At 38.7% G+C, this 23575-nt stretch overlaps 1 protein-coding gene across 2 annotated transcripts; it reads right to left on the bottom strand.

Moving 5' to 3' along the window:
* Positions 1-22376, bottom strand: LOC118596082 (zinc finger protein 58-like). 2 transcript variants are annotated; one of them, XM_036206807.1, is made up of 6 exons: positions 22276-22376; positions 18357-18524; positions 14985-15111; positions 13728-13823; positions 5820-5843; positions 1-2855 (listed from the first exon to the last, which is right to left on the bottom strand). In XM_036206807.1, the coding sequence occupies exons 1-6, from the start codon at positions 22279-22281 to the stop codon at positions 1840-1842; spliced, it is 1437 nt and encodes a 478-aa protein (XP_036062700.1). In that variant the 5' UTR covers positions 22282-22376; the 3' UTR covers positions 1-1839. The 2 variants fall into 2 exon arrangements, with proteins under 2 accessions (XP_036062700.1, XP_036062701.1); XM_036206808.1 differs by lacking the exon at positions 18357-18524.
* Positions 22377-23575: the final 1199 nt, after the last annotated feature.

Raw genomic sequence — 23575 nt, 5'->3', positions numbered from 1 at the left:
ATATCTTAAATGCCTTATTCTGTAGATCTCTGAAGTGTTTGAAGTTTGAATGACTCCACTGGGAAAAACAACAGTAACTATAACACAGCCCAGTCCTCAGACTCCAGGCACCAAATGGACAAAGTGAGGACATGGTAAAGGTTTCATGGAACATTTATAGTTACACAAGAAAGAGACTCATTAATCAAGGCAAGTTTCAAACGTATTGCTTGAACAAACTTTTGGGGGTTACAGCAAAGAGAAGCCTGTAATTTTCTCTGGTGACATTCTTAACATTTGTGCTCTTGGAAGTGAGGTGTTCATGTTAGCATTCCAAAATAATTAACTTAATATTCTCCACTATGGATTCCTTTGAGTTGGATAAGATCTGAATTGTTAGCAAAGATCTTACCACACTTCACACACTCATGGAATTTGTAGTCAGAATGAATTATTTGATGTGTTTTAAGTGTTGAAGAAGTAAACTTCTTCTTCTTCTTCTTCTTCTTCTTCTTCTTCTTCTTCTTCTTCTTCTTCTTCTTCTTCTCTTTCATAACTGAGACTTTATTGGTTGGTTGAGTACACAGACATTTCAATTCTTAAAACATAGACCCAAACTCTAATAAGAGTCATACATTGTGTTCACGTACCCAAAAGAGCCATGTGTTGTTTCTCTTTGAACTTATTCCAATGATGTTCCATCCTAAGCTTGGCAAAATTTCCCTAAGACCTCACATAACAATCAAATGATCACAATCCTTAATTCCACTGACTCACAGTTTTATGCCACATACAGTACATATTCAAAATTTCAATCTTTCACAGCACATTATCACAATTGTTAGGAAAATGGACTGCCATGACCAGAGACAGTTCTGACAGGGCAAGGACCGAGGAGTGTTTTTGTTTTTTTTTTAGGATACAGTTCTACTAGAAACACAAGACCAGAAATAACTGAAAATATTCCAGACACCAATGCACAACCAAGACTCCAAATTACTATTTAGTATGTGTTGTAGGATATAAAACTAGCCCCCTCTATAGAATGTTATGGTGTCCCCCGAGACAGTCACAGCCTCTCCTGATTCAGTATCCTGCTATTTTCTGGTTGTACCAAAAAATAAACAACCAGCAAAAACACTTAAAAAATTGGGATGAGGTGGGACTTCCTCCCACCTTTTAAAAACGTTTCTAGAGCTACTAAAAACCTCACATTTACAAAATAGTTGATAAAAAAATATTCCCCGGGGATTGTACAAAAAGGGAGGCGGGGACACTGACAGACCCGATGGATGGCTAGTTGGGCTTGGCTTCTTTCTTTTCCACTTCAGAGGCTGACTCTGGTTTTCAGTCTCTCCATTTTCTGCAGGCACATCTGTGGTTTGCTGGTCCGACACCTCAGCCTGTTTGCCCTTTGCTCCCCTCTTCCCTTTCGTTTGCACTTTTTTGTCTGATGACTTATCCATTCCTGCGGTCTTCTTCAGCTTCCTGTCCACCTTGGCAGGGGCGGGCTTGACCGACAGCCTGGCTGAGCATTGCTTAGACTCCGCCTTCGCCACTTCATCCTCACTAACCTTCCTCTTGGGCATCTTGGCAGCGCTGGGAGGGAGGAGCATGCAAGGCCCAACCTGTCAAGGAGCTACACAAACTAAAGAAGTAAACTTCTTAAGACATTTTTAGGATTTCTCTCCTGTATGAAATATATCATGTGTTGAGTAAGAATATAAAAATTAGCAGATCCTTTGCTACATTATCCACAATTTCAGGAATAGTCTTCAGAATGAATTTTTTTTCTCTCTTTTCTTTAATGTCATCTAAGGTTTGAGGATGAAGAAAAACATTGACACATTCTTCACAGTTTTAGGATATCTTTCCATTATGAACTCTCTTGTGTTTCATAAAGCCTGAGTGATAACGAAAGCCTTTGTGACATTCTTCACACTTGTAGGGTTTCTCTCCAGTATGAAGTGTTTGATGTTCCTGAAGATCCCTAGAACAAAAATATCGTTTGCCACATTGTACACAGGTATAAGGATTGTCTTCAGAATGAATTGTTTGATGTCGTTTAAAGGATGAAGATAAGGAAAAACATTTACCACACTCTTCACACTTGTAGGGTTTCTCTCCAGTATGAAGTGTTTGATGTTCCCGAAGCTGCCTAGAACAGGAAAACCGTTTGCCACATTGTACACAGGTATAAGGATTGTCTTCAGAATGGATTTTTTTATGTCTTCTAAGGGATGAAGATGAGAAAAAACATCTGCCACACTCTTTACACTTGTGTGATTTCTCTCCAGTGTGGACTGTCTGATGCTGCTTAAGATGTGCAAGGTAAGAAAACCTTTTGCCACACTCTTCACACTTGTAGGGTTTCTCTGCAGTATGAATTTGTTGATGTACCTGAAGGAATGATAGTCCATAAAAAGCTTTGCCACATACTTCACACCTGTAGGGTTTCTCTGCAGAATGAATTCGTTGATGTACATGAAGGAATGATGGTTCATAAAAAGCTTTGCCACATTCTTCACACTTGTAGGGTTTCTCTCCACAATGAATCCTTTGATGTTGCTTCAGCATTGAAGGATAGTAAAATAATTTGCCACATTCTTCACACTTGTAGGATTTTTCATCAGTATGATTTTTCTGGTGTATAAAAAGTGATGAGCGAGTATTAAAGGTCTTATGACATTCTATACACATGTAGGGTTTGTCTCCAGTATGAAGTCTCTTGTGGATGGAAAGTGTTATTTGAGAACTTAGGCCCTTTCCACATTCTTCACACTTGTAGAGTTTCTCCCGTGAATGAATTCTCTGGCATTGAATATGCAGCGGGTTACAACCAATGGCCTTGTTAATATAATTCTTAGGCGTTGTTCCTGTAGAGCAAAAATTGAAATATAAACAAAGGCTAGGAAATATTCTTTATACTTAATGTTTGTCTTTTTAAAAGGAAACATTTACTCATACATATTGAAACATCAGTGAGAAACTACAGTACATTTCAAAACCTATAGGCAGTAAGCATTAATGATAAAATCTTATAGGTAGAAATAATCTATACATCTACTAGAATAAAGGCACAACCAAATAGAACCCAGATATATGGCAAATTATTCAATGTTAAATAGCTAAGTAAGTTGTCAGTGCATTTTACTAACAGAAATAAGCCAGTAGAGATGTTCTATGGCCAGACACCCATAAAATTATAAAGGAACTAAGTCAGGAAAGGGGAAAGATAATTGTGATTGTGCAAATTTGTATCATCTAAATACAAAATAATTATCCTTCATGTAGACCTTTATTTTGGAAGGTACAAAAGATATGCTGCATAAGAAGTAGATGGTACAGAAAAATACTGAATTTATAGCTCATATATTCAGGATAATATTTTATGTTTTATTTGGATGACAAGAAAATATATACCTGAAACATTTCAAGTCATGATAAAAATTTTCAGGATCACCTGTGCATTACACAAATTTTATCCGAGAGAACATATTCATCAGTGACTAGATGACAAAATTACTTATCTCCTTTTTTGTTTGTTTTTGCTTTTTCAAGACAAAGTTTCTCTGTGTAATCGTTGCTGGCCTCAAACTTAGAGATCCACCTACCTCTGATATTAGAGGATACTGAAGGGGTCCTTATACCTATACCTGCCACCCAACTGGTATACGCACTACATGCTATGTCCCCTGGCTTTGAATTTCCTCCTCTTAACAAAGCTAACCCCAGAGCTGAGCTGTCAATGTCTGATTGTGAAGGAGTCCTCAGCAAAGTGGTAGATAATAGATGATGGAGGCTCTGCCACAGGGCCAGTCAGCACAGCAGATGTATCAAACACTCAAAGATCTACAAAATATGACATTTAAAATTTTTTAATAACATAAGGTTTTCTTGCCAGATAAACATGTCTGTCTCTGGCAGCACCCATTTACTTCAAGGAAGATGATGGGCATTAAAGAATTTCCATATGGAGTGTGTTTTCTTTATGGCAAAAGCTAGCCATTTGGACAAAGAAACTGCCCTTGTTGTGATATTTTGTTTGTGCTCTAACAAATAAAGCTTGCCTGGAGATCCGAGGGCAGAGCTAGCTACTAGTTAACCACAGAGGTCGGGCCCTGGTGCCGCACAGCACTTGTGAGGAGGAGATGGAAGTGATAAGCCTAGGTGGAGAGAGGAAGTGATGAGGCAGGCAGAGAGGGGTGCTTGGTCCCTTTCCAGCAGAGTGGGGAGGTAAGAAGTGGCTGAGCTAACTCCTTCGTCTCTCTGACATTTCAGCATGTACCCATATAGATGACTCTGGGATTTTATTATTAAGATCAACTAGGATTTGCACTACATCTGGCAACCAACTTGTGGAACACAAATTCAGGAAATTTGTGGCTTTGCAGCCACTGGCAAAGACCAGAGCTGCACATGGCCAGAGTCACTATGCCACCAGCTAGATTTTCCTTCCTTTTCCCCAAGCCCTCTGAGGGAGTCTTGGATTTTTCTGTTGCAGCCTATCTACAGCAAACTCCACAAGTTATGGGTCTCTAAAAGTTGCAGGAGTTAACCGCTTCTGCATGTTCCTTTGTGCAAAAGGCTGGCTCTTTGGCTTCTTCCCTCTCCCAGTGGGTTGTGGGCTTTCCCTGGGTGCCCTACTAGGGGGGCTGCCCTGTTAGGTAGCTGCTTGAAAACCAATTGGGCTTCTACTATTCTATGCAGAGCAGCAGTCAATATCAAATCTTCACCATCAGCAGCAGCAGATTTGGAGAGACAATTGGGATTTCTTAAAAAGGGAAATCAGTTAAAAGAGAATTTTATCACACATTAAAAAATGGGACACACTATTAGAATAGAGGGAGTTAGGTCTCTGCATGGTAATATGCCAGACAGTTTGAGAAGGAACAATTAAATGAGAGGATAATTAAGGTAGATGAAATTTACATAATGTCAATTTTAAATATTATCTGATCATTTTTGTTTTATCACTAAAAATGTTGGTTAATATGAACGTTAAGTTACAAGTCTCAGAAAAACATTAAAACAAATCGTAAAGATATTCAGACCCAGACAGAAGAACTTATAAAGGTCAACCAATCTTAGCATTGTATTATAAAGTTACTGAGGAACTGATCTTAGAAAAAAATGGTACAGGAGCAATTAAATGCTCAGTATATTGAAGAATCAACAAGCTCTTGCAATTCTTCTTTGTTACTAAAAATAAATCTGCAAAATGGAGAATGGTAACAGATCTAAGAGCTGATAATAAGATGATTCAATCAATGGACTCTTTACAGCCTGGAATGTCTTTTTCTTCTCTGTTTCCTAAAGGAGGGGCTTTTATAGCTATTGACTTAAAAGACTGTTCCTTCACTATACCTTTACCAAAAAAGGATTGAGAAAAATTTTACTTCACGGTTTCTACTTATAATTCCCAGCCTGTTAAGAGATATCAATGGAAGATTCTCCCACAAAGACTGTTAAATAGCTCCACCCTGTGCCAATATTTTGTACAATAGCGTCTGGAAATGATATGTAAGCAATTTCCTCAATCTATAGTTTACCATTATATGGATGATATTTTAGTGGCTAATTCAAATGTAGATACTTTAGAAAGAAATTTGGGGGGCTGGAGAGATGGCTCAGTGGTTAAGAGCACTAACTGCTCTTCCAGATGTCCTGATTTCAATTCCCAGCAACCACATGGTATCTCACAACCATCTGTAATGAGATTTGGTGCCCTCTTCTGGTCTGTAGGGATACATGCAGACAGAGTACGGTATACATAAAAATAAATAACTCTTTAAAAAGAAAAAAAGAAATAAATTTTGAAGAAGTAAAGAAAATTTTACCTTGTTGGGAAGTACAAATTACTCCTGAAAAAAATACAAAGAGGAGATTCTATTATGTAGGACACAAGATAAGTCAACAAAAATCTAGACCCCTAAAGGTGCAAATTAGGAGAAATCTATTTCACACTCTTAATAACTTTCAAAGATTGAACAGAGACATTGTTCATACACACCCCACTATTGGAGTAAAGAGTCAAGAATTGAGTAATAGGTTTCAAACATTTAAAGGTGATATTTTATTTATATACTCCATTAAAGCTTATCTAGGGATCAGAGGGGAAAAGCCAACCACTATATTAAACATGGAGGTCAGGCAGTGATATGACATGCCTTTAATCCTAGCATCTGGGAGGCAGAGATTCGTCTGTGAGTTCAGGGCCACACTGGGAACAGAGCCAGGCATGTTGGCACACACTTTTAATCCCAGTGTTAGTTAACCATAGAGGTCTGGAGGTCTGGACAGGAAGACAGGAAATAATAGAGCTGGGAGGAAAGAGGAAGTGATGAAGCTGGGTGGAGAAAGGAAGTAAAATGGCAGAACACAGAAAGGCATATAAGGTATGAGTTTACAGGAAGTACCTCTGTTGGGCTGAGGACGTCAGCCTAGAGGTAAGAATTTGTGACTTGGTTTTTTCTATTCCTCTGATCTCTCTGTTTTCACCCAATATCTGGCTCTTAGTTTTGTTTTTTGTTTTTATTAATAAGAACATTTAGCAATTCATCTTATATCTGGTATCTCAACATTTGTGGTAGTAATTCATGAAAAAACCTGCTTGACAGTGGCCTTACAGGCCCCTGCTCAAGCCTAGGTGCACACAGCCAGCCTCCACTCCATGTGGGCCAGAGTCCCTAACCAGCTGAATCCAGTTGGATAGATCTTTCATTTCTTTTCTCCTGGTGGGTTGTGGACTCTCTCTGGATCCCCATCTTGGGCTGATACCACAAAAATAACTGTCTTGAAACTTTCTTGGGCATTTATAGTTCTATGCAGATGAGTAAGCCTCACATTTGGATCATCATTGTCGGCAAATTTGGTGAGTCAAGATTTCTTAAAGGGAGAAATTAGTTAAAAGAGAATTTTTTTTAGCATTTTTACAATGGAGGGAATTTGGTCTCTGTTTGATAACATATTACATGGTCTGAAAATGGAACAATTAAATTAGAGAATAATTAATGTTGTTGGGATTTACATAATATCAATTATGAACATTATTTGTTTGGTCATTTTTGTTTTATCATCAAAAACATTGGTTAATTTGAGTGCCAAGATAAAAGTTTTAGAAAACTTGTTAAAACAAATCATAGAGAAATTCAGACCCAGACAGAAAAATTTAAAGGTGAACCTATCTTAGCTTTGAATTATATGGTTACAAAGAAACAGCCGAAGGTTTTCAAACAACCCACTTTAATCTATCCAGTAACCTTACAGGAACTACCAAATGTTCACGGCTGTGTATGAGCTCACTGGACTCCTGTGGAAATGTTATATTTGAGGAAATTTAAAGAAGCTATAATCTTATATGGCATGCATTCTCCATTTGTAAAGCAGATGTTAAACTCATGGTCAACTTGTAATAGAATTATCCCTCAAGACTGGAAAGATTTGGTTTACAGCTGTCCTAGAGCCTAGTGTATGTTACAATGGAGAACCTAGTGGAAAGAGGAGAATAAGACTATAGAACAATGATGCAGGGCTAGAGATATGGCAATTTCCCAAGATCAACTTCTTAGAGTGGTGATTATACTGATATACGAAGACAATCTTCGTGTGATGACCACATACTAATTCTATGCCACATGGCACCCTTGAATGCTTGAGACAGAATTGAAGAAGTAGGAAAGAAAATTGAGTTATTTACTAAAGTTATATGGACCCCTAAATAAACCTTCATGGATTTTTTACAAAGGCTGTATTCAGCAATATATAGAATGATACCAAATTCAGAAGCTAGATAGATAATAATTGAATGTCTTGCTTTTGAAAATGCTAATGTGCAATGCAAAATGATAATTAGGCCATTAAAGGCAAGATCAGCACCCTTGGAGGAACAGATCTGAGATACAATTAATGTTGAATCTCATGACCATGATGATACTTGGATAGAAGAGGTGATTTCCAGAGGCCCCCACGGCAATTTCGGTTCAGTCCTTTCCTGCCATCATAGAAGAAGCCCCTTCCAGAGCAATTAAATTACCAAATGTCTGTTGTAAAAACCATACTGGTGGGGTGACGGAACAGCTATAGCAGAGAGAACAGGAAATGTAGGATATAAAGTAGGTGATTTGTTCAAAACCTTAGAGGGTGACAAGGATTTAAATAGTCCAAGAATTACCAGTTGAAACTGAGAGAGAATGGGCTTTGGTGGAAAAGAAAATACAGCATGCACATGTGGATCGTGTGGATCCAGAGCTTGACTGTGTTCTGCTTGTTTTACCCTCTATAATTCTACTACATGAATTTTAATGCAGAGGGAAGATATTATCTTAGAATGGATATTTTACCACATAAATAGAACAAAAATAGGAAAATTAAGATTTCATCAATAAGCAGGATTAGACCCAGTGGAAATCACCTTCTACAAATAATGAAATTTTCTCTTTAGGGGCAGAACATGAAGACTGGTAAAGACCTTGCAGGAATTTTTGGGGGGAGATTAACATCAAATATATCAAAAGCAAGAGAATTAAATTTATAAAAAGAACTAACAGGATTCTTCCTCACATTGTATGGGGAACATCATTTTCTGGAGGCACTACATTTTATACTGATCCAAACAAATCAGGAAAGGCATGATATAAATCATAAAGTTTAAGTTAAGTATCCCAAATCCCTTATGATTCTATGGCCTCTCTGTATGCAGAAAGAGTTGTTTTACACATTTAAACTGCTGAATTTATTCCTGATGATTCTGAATTAACTTTGTGATTTATACAATTACAAGAAATAATCAGGAATAGAAATCATCCCTTATATATAACACACATCAAATTCCACATGGGTCTGCCAGGCCCTCTAGCAAAAGGTAATGATGAAATGGAGCAACTATTGATAGGAAATGTGCTGGAGGCCTCAGAATTTGATAAAAATAAAAACAAAACATTACATTAACAGCAAGGATTTGAAAAGGGATTTTTTTCTATCACTTGACAACAAGCCAAGGAAATTATAAGGAAATGTCCTACTTGTTCCTAATACAACCAAACTCCACTGCCTGCTGGAAGGAACCCAAAGGGTACTCACAGAAATGAAATCTGGCAGATGGATGTTTCATTTTCTAGAATTTAGTAAATTAAAATATGTATACCACACCATTGATAGCTATTCAGGATTTCAGTGGGAAACTGCTTTGAGTTTCAAAAAGGCTGATTCTGGAATCATATATTTGTTAGAAGTTATGGTCATCATGGGTACACCTGTACAAATTAAGACTGATAATGCTCTAGCATATGTCTCTAGTAAAATGAATGATTTTGCTTATTACAATATAAAGCATAATTCAGGAATACTACACAAACCAAGCAGTTTCAGAAAGATGAAATTGAAACTCTAAAGGATATGCTAAATAAATATAAAGGGGTAATAAAGATCCCCAGAAATAGATTGCATAATGCTTTATTATGCTTTGAATTTTCTACATGCTAATGAGAAAGGAACAACAGCTATGAAGAGACATTGCATAATAGAAAAAATTACTGAATTAAATCAGCCTGCATACTTTAAAGATATGCTGACTCCAAAAGGAAACCAGGATGTGTTATGTTGGGGAAGAGGTTTTGCTCGTTTCTTCATTAGTAGAAAAGCTATCTATAGCATCAAAATTGATAGAGGCTTGATTTGAATGAGAGATCTCTTAACTAGAAGAGGAGATAGTTCATCAAATAGCATGGGCATTCAATCTAAACTAACTTTAAGACCAAAAATTGCTTTTCATTTAATCAGATATAACTTGCCAAAAGGGAACATCCCCAAAGTTAGGCTTTCGGGGGAAGGGTTTTGTTTTTGTCTTTTCGGGAAAATGAAGACATTCAGCTAAGGAATCTGAGGACCACTGGACAAATGAGACATGTGAAGAAAAAGGACAAATAACAAAAAAAAAACTCCCAAGAATAAGAGTAAATTGGCATATTAGTATATCCTGTCTCCAACAGAAAAAAATTCATAAAGGTTTGTTTCTGATTTTCAACACAAACACATAATACAAATAGCCTTTTTGTAGTCCCTGTACAATTGAAAGTAAAGGTGGCTTTAGAGTTGGAGTGTGGCTCTGTCCTTCTCTAAATCCAAGCATGTTGTTAAAGGAAAATCCGAAATCTCTGTATCATGTCAGAAGAGCCGTCAGATATGGCCAGAAGAAAAACCAAATTTAGGGACTACATTATTGCTACTAATCTCATAACCCTTTGATTTTATTTTGAATTTTTAACACTTTTTATGGTATAAATATTATCTCAAAATTTACAAGATATATATTATATTTTAAAGTTTTCTCATGGTATTAATGATCATGTAGAGTACAATTCTAGAAAAAGGCTTTATCTAGCTTCCTGTAGATTTCAGATTTGAGTCTCTCACAGGTAACTAGGAATTAAGTTTTGGTACTCTGAACGTACATAAAAATATTCATCCTTTAACTTCTTTGAGATCTCCTACATATGACATTTAAAATGTGTAAGTTATTTACAGTGAAGGATAAAATTTTTTAACAGTGATCTCTGAAGGATCCTAAAGGATGATGGGGCCCTACAAGGATGATTCCTAACCGGACTACATTAAGGCCACTAAGCTGACAACCACACCTAAAGATTGGCTTTGGACCACAAACTGCTCAGGACAATTTCAAGATGACTAGCTGAGATGGCCCAGCCTCACAGACTACTCTAGCCAGGACTTGAGATAAGCCCTGCATTTTCCTGTTATGAAGAAAGTAGACAAGAAATGATACAGCTGGCTCTCCGAGGACTTGATAATTATCCCAAATTTTTTCAGTATACCATAAAGATTCCATCACCCTCAGACAGCAGGAAGTATATTTAAGAACATGATTCACACATTCCCAAGAGGTAGGGTTGGTAGTTTTAGGTCATTCAATGGGTTATGTATATTTGTGTGGTTCCAAGTTGTTGTTGGTAATGATCAAAAAAAAAAAAAAAAAAAAAAAAAAAAAAAGCTGAACAAAGGAGATTCAATTCAGAGATCTTGTTTTGTAAAGAAAAAAATGGGGATATAGATATGATAGGATAAAAAGGGTAGATTATTGAATCTACTCTGAAAAAATGGATACAAATATGATAGGATAAAAGGGTAGGTTACTGAATCTACTTGGAAAAGAAAAAGGGGGCGTAGATATGATATGATAAACAGGTAGATTATTGAATCTACTTTTAAACAAAAAGAAAAACTACTAGATTTAAATACCTGACATTGGTGCATATTTTTGTATAGTGATACAAATTTGAGGTTATATTTCTTAGATCACACTGTATATACATTTCTATTCTTGTTCAAGGTATTGTACTTATGCAACTAATTTAACAATGTAATACAAATTACTAGTCCTTGAAAGTTATTATTATAAACTATTTAGGATAATAAAGAAATGCAAGATTATTAGTTAGTCACCTATTACAATCAAACTTGTAGTCAGGTTAGGTATGTTTCCAAGCTCAAAGAGAGATATATTCTAGATACACAGGTCATGCTCAAACACTTAATAGATCTATAGAATGTGGCATTAAAGATGTTTTAATAACATAGGTTCTTCTTTTTTTTTTAAAGTGAGATGTGTGTTTTCCTGGCAGCACAAATTTACAACAAAGAAGATGATGGGCATTGGAAAAAAATCTGTATGGAGTTTACTTTCTTTATGGCAAAAGCTAGCCATTGACAAAGAAATTGCTATTGCCTCAATTGCTGACAGTATACTGTCCAAACTGGACCAACAGGACACAAAATAAAGTGACTACCAAACTTTGGCAAGACAAGGTAGAACAGTTCTTCAAAATTCTCTGTTTCTCAAAAACATTTGTCGGAATATTCAAGGCCTGTAGGCCAAAGATGAATGTCCCAGTGTTACAGAAGAACTTTGGTTGACTGTCCAGGCAGCCAGAAGTCCCTGTTGTTAGGTAACATTTCACCCTACTGGGGTCTTTGATTGAGTTAAAGACTAAATAATTAGACTTGAAGTTTTCCTTAGTTATGATAAAAGGTAAATTATATATAAAAAGTTTTTTGACTCACAAAGTAAGATAGATAATAATGTATTTTCTCTAAATGTGCCAAATACAAATGGACTGGGTATTGTAACTGTAATGCTTGCTTGACAACTGTTTTCGTTATAGTTTTACTATGTTAAAATTAAAACCTTCCTTTTTAATTAGACAAAAAGGGAGAAAAGCTGTGGAATAATCCTTTTGCACACTGTGAAGATGTTTTGCTTGCAGAATTTTAGGGGCAGAGAGAATGTTGGGAAGAGAAAGGGCAGAGCCAGAGGAATCATCAGGATTCAGAGGAAAAGAAGATGAACATGTGATATGGAGAAAAGGTACAGCCATATGGCAGAGTATTAATAAGACATATGAGTTAATTTAAAATAAGAGAGCTAGTTAGTAATAGGCCTGAACTATCAGCTGAGCATTTATAATTAATATTAATTCTTCAAGTAGGTATTTGGGAATTGTTGGTGGGATAGAGCTGATCATGGTCCCAATGAAAAACACCACCTACACTCCTTAGCCTTACTATTAAAAATCTGGAAGCCAATAAAAATACACACTTTAAATAAGTTTGAGATTCAGCAGGAGACATTGAGGAGAAAGGACTCCCAGATCAATTTCTACCATTGGACTTATGCTAATGTTAGTTATAAAGTTTCCTATAGGGATAGCCACAGTGGCTACCCTGACTGGATCTGAAACAAAACATTTTACTAGTCCTCATGTATCTGGGAATATCAGGTTTATACATAAAAGATTATAATTCTTCTAACAAGCTGCGACTTGGAATATATCCAAATAACAGTTAAACCTAATATATGACAAATATGTTAACTTAAAAAAAGTACAAAACTCAAAAAAACATGCAGCCTTACAACACAATGAAAAGCCTAACTCTACTAACTGCCATGAAAGAGAGGCACACAATCACTGTACCAAAACTGGTTTGATAGGCATCCCTGAATCAACAGTGTAAGTCCCTGTAGATCACCCTGTCCTCCTCTTCCCAGAACTAATGGTTGGGCCCTGCTGAATCAACTGTTGGTAAAAGTGTTGAAAAAACTCTGTTAAATTAGTGTACCTAATGGTCCAATACAACCCCATTATGCAACATGTTAATGTTTTGAATCATCCCTAAAATAATTTTGAAAAGAACTATCCAAAGCAACTCCTTTGTATGAGTTATATCCAACTGCTCCTCTCCCCTAAATTGATCTAATCAGTAGAACTGAAAGTGTTGAGGTTTCTGTCTCTGCCTGCCTCTCGGTGATGGAATTGTGGGTTTGGCTTAATAAACCCAATCATGCTCACTTTGGTGTAGAGATCTTTCTAGTATGAGTCTACGCTCAACCTCTGTGAATAAATGACTCTCAGTCTGACCAGCAATGAGTTCTCTTTCCCTGAGTTTTTCACTATAATGGAGACCCAACAACAACAATAACAACAACAAAAACAAAACAAAACAACCCTTGGAAGTCACTGTAAATAGAAGCACAGCTCTCTGTTGGGGAAATACAAAGCTTAAGAGACTCGAACAACATAATCGACAAAGAGATATATTTGACAACAAAGACATGAAGGAGAGACCTAAAGAATGGGTCACATAGTGTCATGTTTCAAGGCACATGGGAAAGCCTGCCTTTCTGTTGAATATTTGGACCTCAACTCTGCCCTCAAACTCCTCAACCTACACACCTGGATGCACATTGGCTGCTGCTTGTCTCTTCACATCTGAAGGCTCTTGTCTTTGTTCCAAAAATGTCACTAGGAGTGGCTTAGACACAGCAAGACCTGTTTGTAGGAAAAGGGGAGAAGATTGTTTATGTGTTCTTTTTTGTTTGTTTGTTTTGTTTTGTTGAGACAGGGTTTCTCTGTGCAGTTTTGCTCCTTTCCTGGAACTCACTCTGTACCTCAGGCTGGCCTTGAACTCACAGAGATCCACCTGACTCTGCCTCACAAGTGATGGGATTAAAGGCATGCACCACCACTGCCTGGTTGTTTATGTATTCTTTTACTTGAAATTGACATGTCCTTTCCAGTACATACTTATAGGGAAAGAGATGATGTAATAAATGATTGCAGACAATCAGTTCATTAAATGTTTTCTGACACGATCACTACACTACATACAGGAATTTACAACTTCCATATTCTGAGTTTCATTTAAAGGGGAAAAGAACATTAAAACTGAATTGTGAAATACATTAATTCATAAGCGTACTCCACATCTCATGCCACTGAATTTCTAACAGTATCACTAGAGTGAAGGGAACATAGTTCCAACATAGACAGGTTAAACACAAAAAGAGAACAACAGTGAAATGAATATTTTTAATAATTTATTTTTATTTTTCATATGCATTAATGTTTTCCCTGCATGTATGTCTGTGTGAGGATGAAGTTTTAATCTAGTTAACTTTATCAATAGAAAATTGAGAGCCAGATATCAGGGAAAGAACCTGAAAGATCAGAGAAGCAGGGGAGCAGCCATCACTGACTTGCTACCTCTTCTATTCCTCCATCCAAAAGGGCTGAGATCCTGTCTCAGCCCCACCTTATCATTTCCCTACCCCTGTCTCTACAATCCTCCAAACCGCTATGGTAAGATAGAGGCTAGCTCTGCCCTCTGACTAAATCAAGTTTTATTTGTCAGAACAAAAATAATGTCATACACCATGAGGATGTCAGGTCTTGGGATTACAGACAGTTGTGAGATGCCATATCTATGCTGGGAAATGAAACCAGGTCCTCAAGAAGAGCGTTCAGAGCTCTTACTTAGCAACTGAGTCATCTCACCAGCCCCAAAATGATTCTTACTACAGCACTCTCCCTTATTTTTCTGAAAACAAAGGATATGAAATTGGCTGTTGAAATACTCCCATGAGACACCATACAAAGTGAGGAAGCTACATGTTGATGATGAAATAAGAATTCACTATGGATGATCCTCACCAAGGAACACAAGGTTGCTGTAATTCTCCAGCATCACATCCCTGTACAGATTCCACTGAGCAGGCTCCAGACATTCCCTCTCTTCTGCAGAGAACTCAATGGCCACATCCCAGAAGGTCAGCATTTCCTGCAATAAAGATCAATGAATGATACTGCACTTTAGCTTAATTAAAACCATAAATAATATAAATACCAAGATGCATTGGGCTGGAGAGTTCTCCTGTCAACTTGACACTAGTTAGGGTCATTTGAGAAGAGAGAAACATGATAGAGAAAATGCCTCCCTAAGACTTCCTGGAGCTAATCCTAGGTGGCATTTTCTTAATTACTGATTGATGTGAGATAGCACACCCCATTATGGGTGGTGCCCACCCTGCACATGCTTTTCTATATGGCATAGGAAAGCAGGCTGGGCAAGTCAGTAAGCAGTGTTCTTCTGTGGCTTCTGCTCCAGTTCTTGCCTCAGGTTCCTGCACTGACTTCCCTCAGTGATGGACTGTTACCTGAAGTTGTGGTCTAAAATAAACCCTTTCTTCTCCAAGCTGTCTTTCATCATGGTCTTGATCACAGCAATAGAAACCCTAACACAGGCATCATGTGCCTGTGGACACAAATCTGGGTTTTTCTCAGGATGAAAGAGAGGTGGAAATGTGTCTTACATGAGTGAGTAATATTCCTCAGACATGTCACATGATCTCAAACTGGAACCATCTTCAAGGAAACACAATGTAAGAGATCCCATGAGCCCAGCTGCACATAATCCATTTAAGACAGATGAAATGTAAAAATGAATGCATCCAAAACCATGAATTTAGTGCCATATGCTACTATACACCACACATACACACACTTCTCACAGGAGAAAGTCCTGGTGGGGGAGAAGGATTTCTCAACAGTCTATATGCACAATCATGAGTGTGAAGTGAAATGAAAACACAGAGTCTGATGCAGCAGCTCAGGCCGTCATCTGGGTTTCAGGATTTCTACAGATTCACTAATGATGCAAATGGTGGTGACAAGGGACATGAGAGGAGCAGGCAGGGGAGGAATTCACAGACTGAATGTCATTTAAGTGTCTGATCATGTGAGAAAACAGGCAAGTACAGGACTAACAGCACTGTTGAGAATTTAAAATAGAATAAACTTCACTTGATCTTTTTGCCATTTTCTTTTCTGTCTTTTATCTGACACGTGTTGATTTAGGTGTTTGTGGTTGTCCTAAAGCATGTTTTGCACATATGACACCTGTGCATCTGTGTGCTGAAGCTGAGCAATATAATTGCTGATACTATTTTTGATACCAAATGTTTCTACCTTTAGAATTTGTTTTTCATAGTTTATTGAGTAAAGTCCCATAATGACCTATGGGAATTGTCACACATTATTTCTCCTTTTTATCAATACAGAAAATTTCAGTATTTTATATAATATTGAGGTATTTTGTAACAATTTCATGGTTCAGCTTTGGATCCTCTTCCTAGTTATGGTATGGTCACCTCCTCAAACACTATCTTCCAGGCTTCAGAATGTACCCCACATAAAGTTTACACACCAGGCATTCGGGACAACAGCACTGGGGGCTTCTTCCTCCTAAAACACTGTCCCTGAGCATTCATCCTTCAGGAAGTGTAGCTGACATTTTTCTTTCTGTCACCAACCAGCTCCCAAATGATTACATGGAGACTTCTTATTAATTAGGAAAGCTTGGTCTTGAGCTTATGCTTGTCCCACTCACTCTTATAACTGAATTTACCCTGTTTCTATTAATCTGTTTTGCCTTGTTGTTTTTTACTTTTCTTTCATTCTGTATGTCCTGTTTCCTGCTTCCTTCCTGTCTGTCTGGCCCTTGACATCTGCCTCTGTCTCTGTCTCCCAGATTCCTCCTCTTGCTTTCTTTACACTGGAGACCCACCTGTACCTCGTGGCTAGTTATTAGACATTTAGCTTTTTATTAGACATATCAGGTGCCTTAGGCAGGCAAGGTAAACAAATGCAACACATCTTTACACAGTTAAACCAATGTTCCACAACATAAACAAATGTAAAACATCTTTACATAGTTAACCAAATATTCCATAAACAAATGTAAAACATCTTTATATAGTTAAACTAATTTTCCACAATAAGGAAGTCCCCAAGTGTAGGCTTCCTGAGGTCACTGATCAATGGAGAATACCATTATATCTCCACCTTCTGTTAGCTATGATTCTTTATGTTTAACATATCTCTGTCTTACATAAGTTTCAATTCATTACATTTAACATATTGATGAGATCATGTGCTATCTTTACTGCCTGAAATAACTTACACTTTCACCAATATTGTCACAATTGGCCAGAGTGTAATTTTTCTCTGAAAAAATTATTGAATTAAAATGTAAGTATGTCATTTCCCCCTCTATCATCTCATTACAATTTCTCTCATGTCCAATAGTCCGTCTCAAATATATAGTGTATAATTCAGTAATTATTATTGTTACAAACACACACATACATACACACACAAACACAGCAACAAATATATATCTATATCTATATATATATATGTAAATATATACGTAACTTTATAAACATGAATGACTGGTGCTGTTCAGTGTTCCCTTGTGTGTTTTGAGGACTGACCACTTGTTACTGGAGGAACAGTGATTGCTCTCATCCTGGGAAACACTAATTCTCCCTCTCCCAGCAGTTCTCAGGTGCCCACACTTGGATGCTTACCCAGCTGACTGCCCCCTGCAGGGGATCTTGCGCCGCTGTCATTGTTCAGGGCTTGTTCAGGCAGCCATGATGTTGGGGGATCATGGGTGCAGCTTCCCTTCACTTTCTAGAAGGCACAGCCTCCCAGCAGACTTGCTGGACCTCTGGCTCTCATAATCAATATGTCCCTGTGCAGAGATATTCCCTGAGCCTTGTGTGCAGGAATTGTGGTATGGGGTATCTTTTGGGTCAGGGCACCACAGACAATAGTTTTCTGCCCTTTTTAAGTTTTAATTTTCTGGAATGGTCTCTGTGCTGCAGAAAGAAGTGCCTTTGATGAGCAGTGACAGCTACACTCCAGTGTAGGGCTAAGGAGAAGTACTTGGAGTGCAGTTAGGGATTGCGATGGTTTAGTGGCATTAGTATGTTCTCCATGATTTAAGATGTAACAAGTCATCAGAGGCAGCTCCAAGTATTATGTAGGTCTCCTGTCCACTCTAAGTCCCATTGACAGCTGTTGCTAAGGCCAATTTGTGAGAGGCACTGTGGCACCTTTAGAGATATCATGTCATACTGGTCATTGTTGTGGTTAATGGACATAACAGCTAAGCAGGACTATTTGTTGCTTCTCTCCCTTGGAGCTTGCAAAGGAACTTCCAGCACTGAGCAAACTCACCCTTAGGCAGGAGACCTTCAGGTCAGATCCAGCTCCAATCCCCTGACTCTTGTGTCTCCAGGGCATGGTGCAAGAATTTGGGACAAATGAAACATATCCTCCATGAAGAATGACTACATAGAAAAATGTCTTTAAATAATGTGCAGACTTGAGCAGCAATGAGAAGGCCTGCAGATATTCGAGAAACAGGCAGAATAAAGCAATTTGGTAAATAAAACAGTCACTAATTTCTCAAGGGAAAGGAAATAGAATAATTTTGGAATCTTCTTTGTAGCTAGTATAAAATGTTATCACCATTAGAAGTAAGTAAGAGAAATACAGATCCCACTTTGTTTTAACAAGGGCACTGGTTCTCAAAATGTTGGTCATGACATCTTTGGCAAAACTTCAATACCAAAGTATTTACATTATAGTAAATAGCCTTAGAATACTTACAGTTATGAAGCAGCAGAGAAAATAATTTATGGTTGGGGTCACCACAGTATGAGGAGCTGCACTAAAGGTCCCAGCATTAGGAAAGGGGAGACAGCAGAACTAGCGGGTCACTAAGAAGAGGGAAAAATGACCACAGCAGAGAAGGGCCAGAGCCCAGAGAAGATGAAGATGGAAACATAAACCTCTGAGAGAGCTTGAGCAGTCCCCAAAGCAGAATCAACTGTAAGGACCACTCCCCACATTGCCCAGCACAGCATAGCACCATTCTAATGGGGAATTTCCTGCTGTCCTGGGGCCAGTCTCCTGTGAGACAGTGTGGGTGGAGCGCAGTGCACCTGTAAACAGGGTATCATTTAGTAAAGAATTTACCCAATAAAATTAACAGCAAACATTTCAAGGGCACTTGGTACTGGCAAAGTTCACTTTAAATGGGGAAAAAATGTAAATTATGTCTGGTCTGAGGCGCACATTGCCATTCATTAAAAATTGTTACACATTCTTCCTATAATTAGGAAGTAGATATAGAACTCCACTTGAATGGTGGCTAGCCTAGGACAACAAAATGGACAGGGTAGATGTAATAAGAAGTCCTGAATCTTCTGTCAGTGTCCCTTAGAAATATCCTTACAGAGAGTCACAAAAAACTGAAGACTAGCAGGATATTGGTGGGAAGTCAAAATGATATGCAAAGAGAGGACTGGATTTCTGGTCAGAATCTAAAACATAGGGACCCTCCATTCAAAATCGCCAACACACTGCTTTCAATACACAGCACACACATCCTGAAGAGACTACGCCCGGATCTTTGTCCCAGGGCTATACTCATGCAACTGTCCCACAAAACAATCACTAAATTTGCTTCAAGTCACCAAGTTATGCAATTTCATGATGCAGAACGTTGAGTAAACTGTGAAAAAATACAGGAGTCAAAATATAGTATTGGCTTTGGCTGGGCAGTAGTGGCTCAGGCCTTTTATCCCTGCACTTAGGAAGTAGAGGCAGTCAGATCTCTGTGAGTACTAGGCCACCCTGGTCTACAGAGTGAGTTCCAGGACAGGCTTCAATGCTACACACAGAAACCCTGTCTCAAAAAGACCAAAAAAAAAAAAAAAAAAAAAAAGTATCTGCTTTATATAATTATCATTTTAGTTTCAAATAAGTATCACATACTTTTCTCTGTACGTTAGATGTCTAGATGTATTTTCAGATGTTATAGTCCATATATTGTTTCTGAGTCTTCTTAAAGCAAAAGTATGTGGAGTGTATCCAATAAAGGTTTAGAACATAAACTCTCATAAATCTGACTTAAATTCATATAGATGCTGCAAAGAAGACAACAATGGAATGCAGATTTTGAAAGAGTTGGTCATTGAACCACAAACACCTTTCAACTCAAAATATAATGTTGCATTTGATAATAAATATGGCGGACACTATGACGGCATGAATATAACCAGAGTTGACGATGTAATGAAAATCTGTGCACCACAGGTTTATACCTCACATATGTATTTGACTCCTGTTCAAATCTTCTGCAATGTCTCTCCATGGCCTCTGACATACTCATATAGATCGATGGACAGGAACTGAATGTCCTCACCCAGCACACCTCCCCTCCAGAGTTTCCCAGATATGACATGTCTAACACAGCAAGGTTCATGCATGAGTTGTAAACACAAGGAACTCCTCCCTCACACTGACATTAGAACACAAGGAAAGAAGCCTGGGAGGAAAGGGACAGGACTGCTCAACAAGGGGAACTGGACGGGACCTGTGGAAGAGCAGGAACCAACATGAGCAGTCTGCTTCACTGGCTGGACATGGCAGTGCCCATGTGCAGGACAGGGAGGAAGTGGTTTTGTTCTGGCTGACTGTAAGAAGCATCTGCACACACTGGAACCTCTGGTGTAAGGACAGGGGAAGGCATTCCAGCTGGAGCTGCAGAATAAGACCCAGGAATGTAACCACAGCAGCCACATCAGTCAAGAGCTGCAGAATGGAAATGAAGAAATAATGGAGTCTCAGATTAGATATGTAAGGAGCAAACTGGAAGAAATGAGTGAAACCAGAAGAAATCAGCATCAGGTCATGACAGTAACAAACACAGATTAATAGCCAAAAAGAATGAATATTCACTGTATATAGGGAGGAATATTCAAGCCAGGCAAAGAGGAATTCTTCCTCACAGAGTAAATGAAAACAAGTATAAAATCACAAAAATTTAATACCTACAACAAAAGCATGATAGTGAAAAAAGTTAAAATTACACATTAATGGGCCACAAAAGTTAAGCACAAATAAGAAACATGAAACGAACAATAGAAAGTATTTATCATGCACATAAAATACATTCAAGTGTTTCCTGTCACATACTTGGGTATCGTGGGCTTCCCTTGAAATTTGCTATGAAGCAGGGGAGGACCAGAGGGTCCCGTCTCCCCTCACAAATGCAGAGATGACAGGGATGTGCAATAGAGTAGACTGAAGTATCTTCTCTATCACAGGTCTGTTTACTTTAAATCACATGAATACACACAGGTCTGTGAGTTCTTCCTCACCCTGCTGACCTAACACCAAAGCCTGGCACTGGAACCCAAGGCTATGAGAGTTTTTCACCTGTTTCTAGGGACCCTACTATTAGACAACTCAGTAATTTCAGGACCAGATGAAGACATGTTGACAAAACCATTTTGGGACAAACAAGACATCAGCACTGTTTTGTAATTACTCATCCCTACATTAGGGATGGAGGACCTTTCAAAGATTTAAGAAAACCCAGCCCTCAAGATGAAACAGGGTTCAGCTTCCCTAGTCCCCATTCTGCTTTGCACTGGGTCTTTCCCCTCCATATGTCTGCAGATGTGTGTTCTCTCACCCTAGTCAAAGCTTTTCTATAGCAGCTGATTCTGGTAGATCTGTCTGCTGTGTTCCAGAATTTCCCACCGGTGAACTGTTGGGCCTTAGGCTTTTCCTTTTCTTAATTCTTTCACTGGCAGAGAAGATGAACACAAGACGTCAAGACCATTACACTAGGCCGGCTACAGAGTACAGGAAAGAACAGAAACCCCGTTTGCTCTACAGACACTGAGAAATCTGACAGCATCCATGTGAGAATCCCACCAGAGCTGCTCACTGAGCTCCCAGCTCTGCCTCAGGAGCAGGCAGTCAGCAGACCATCATTAGTTTGCAATCCCGGACTTTGAACTATCATCTACTCTGAGCTACCAGGCAGCTCTCCTGTCCTAGAAGCTCAAGGTGGACTCGGGCTGCTAGTGACTTACTAAGGAAACTCACTCAGGACACAGTCCCTATTGCCTCCTCCCCAGCCCTGACCTGCAACCTCATGTGACCCAACCAGTTCAGCACAGCACCTCCAAGGCAGTTTCTTCCGCCCTCCCACCCAGCCCAGCCCAGGTCCGCTCCCTCCAAGACGGACCCCCGCACCCCGCACAGTGCCTGAGGCTGCGCTGTATTCTAGACCAACCTCCATGTCAGAGTCACAACAGGATTGCAGAGTAGGTCAGGGCACTCGCCCAACTTTGGGAAAGATTCACACGGGTGGACTAAACACTAGAATGGGATTTCCTGGAGGGCTCCCTGTGATGTCACAGTCGCATGGACTACATTTCCCAGAAGTCTGAGCAAAGGAATTCCTGTTCTCCTAGTTAAATGATGCTTAGTCTTCCTGGATTAGTTTGGCTGCCTGCAGAAGAGTTTGGGAGGAAGAAACACAATCCGGTGGACAGCTGTTAGGCCTGAGAAAAACCAATTGCACGAATGTCCCATTAAGGCAAGCTTCATTTTACAGGAGCACCAGGAACTGGCCGGTTGGCTTTCTCTCCCAAAGTCGGTATTCCAGAGAGCAGCCCCTCATTGTCCTTTAAGGTCCCTTCATGGGGAAGGGTTATAGAAAATAGACGTCGAGATAATTGGCAGTTAGAAAGGATGAGATTTAAAAAAAAATGAAGTTCAATAATACATCATGTGGGAGGGCAATCATCAAGGTATCTGGAGAAACATTTTTGTAATGTTTGCAATCATTTCACAGGGTTTTTTGTTTGTTTGTTTAGTTTTTGTTTCTGTAATGGAAACTGTGGGCAAACATCATGGAGTCACAACTTCAGAATAGGTTGAAACATGGTTTGGAAGGTACATTAGGCTTAGGAAACAAACTTATTCTTGTAATGTATGGAGACTTACATAAAATGTGTATAACAATGTGGTGTCTTAACAATGTGCCTACTGTTTTGGTTTCAAACAGCCATGGGAAGTCAGTCTGGTATTCACCTCCTGATCCACAACACTAGATGTGTGTATGTGAGTCAAGACTTTGACAGAAATATTAGGCTTACAAGTCATTTCTGGTCCATATGTTCTGATTTTAATCTTACTACAGCATTAAAAAAAAATCATGTTGACTCAGTTGTACTTTAAAATGATAAGCAACACTGTGTGGGATAATCTTTTTGTGGCCTGTGAAGATCTGTCTTTGCCAAGGCACCTTCTGATTGGTTTAACAGAGCTGAGTGGCCAACAGCTAGACAGGAGAGGACAGGCAGGATTCATGGGATAGAGCAGAAGAGAAGAATCCAGCTGCAGGGAGACAGCAGCTACTCAAGGACCAAGACAGGCATAACAGAATGGTGGGGAGGTTTAAAGAAAAGCTGTGGGGCAGATTGGAGATTAATGAAGGCAGGTTAAATTAAGTTATAAGAGCTAGCTGGGGAGAAGCCTACACTAAAGGACAAGTGTTCATGATTACTAAGAAGTCTCCCTGAACCTGT

Source organism: Onychomys torridus, chromosome 15 (assembly GCF_903995425.1).
Source record: "Onychomys torridus chromosome 15, mOncTor1.1, whole genome shotgun sequence".
NCBI lineage: Eukaryota > Metazoa > Chordata > Mammalia > Rodentia > Cricetidae > Onychomys > Onychomys torridus.
Note: the sequence above shows the minus strand (reverse complement) of the source record. Positions and strands in the feature narration are given on the sequence as shown.

Coding starts and splice junctions, on each gene's coding strand:
- LOC118596082 (XM_036206807.1), bottom strand. Junction 15,112..18,356: donor TGAAGGTCTCCTGCCTAAGG/GTGAGTTTGCTC, acceptor TCTTTATTGCAG/GAAATGCTGACCTTCTGGGA. Junction 5,844..13,727: donor AGCAGCCAATGTGCATCCAG/GTGTGTAGGTTG, acceptor TATTTTTTTCAG/GAGTAATTTGTACTTCCCAA.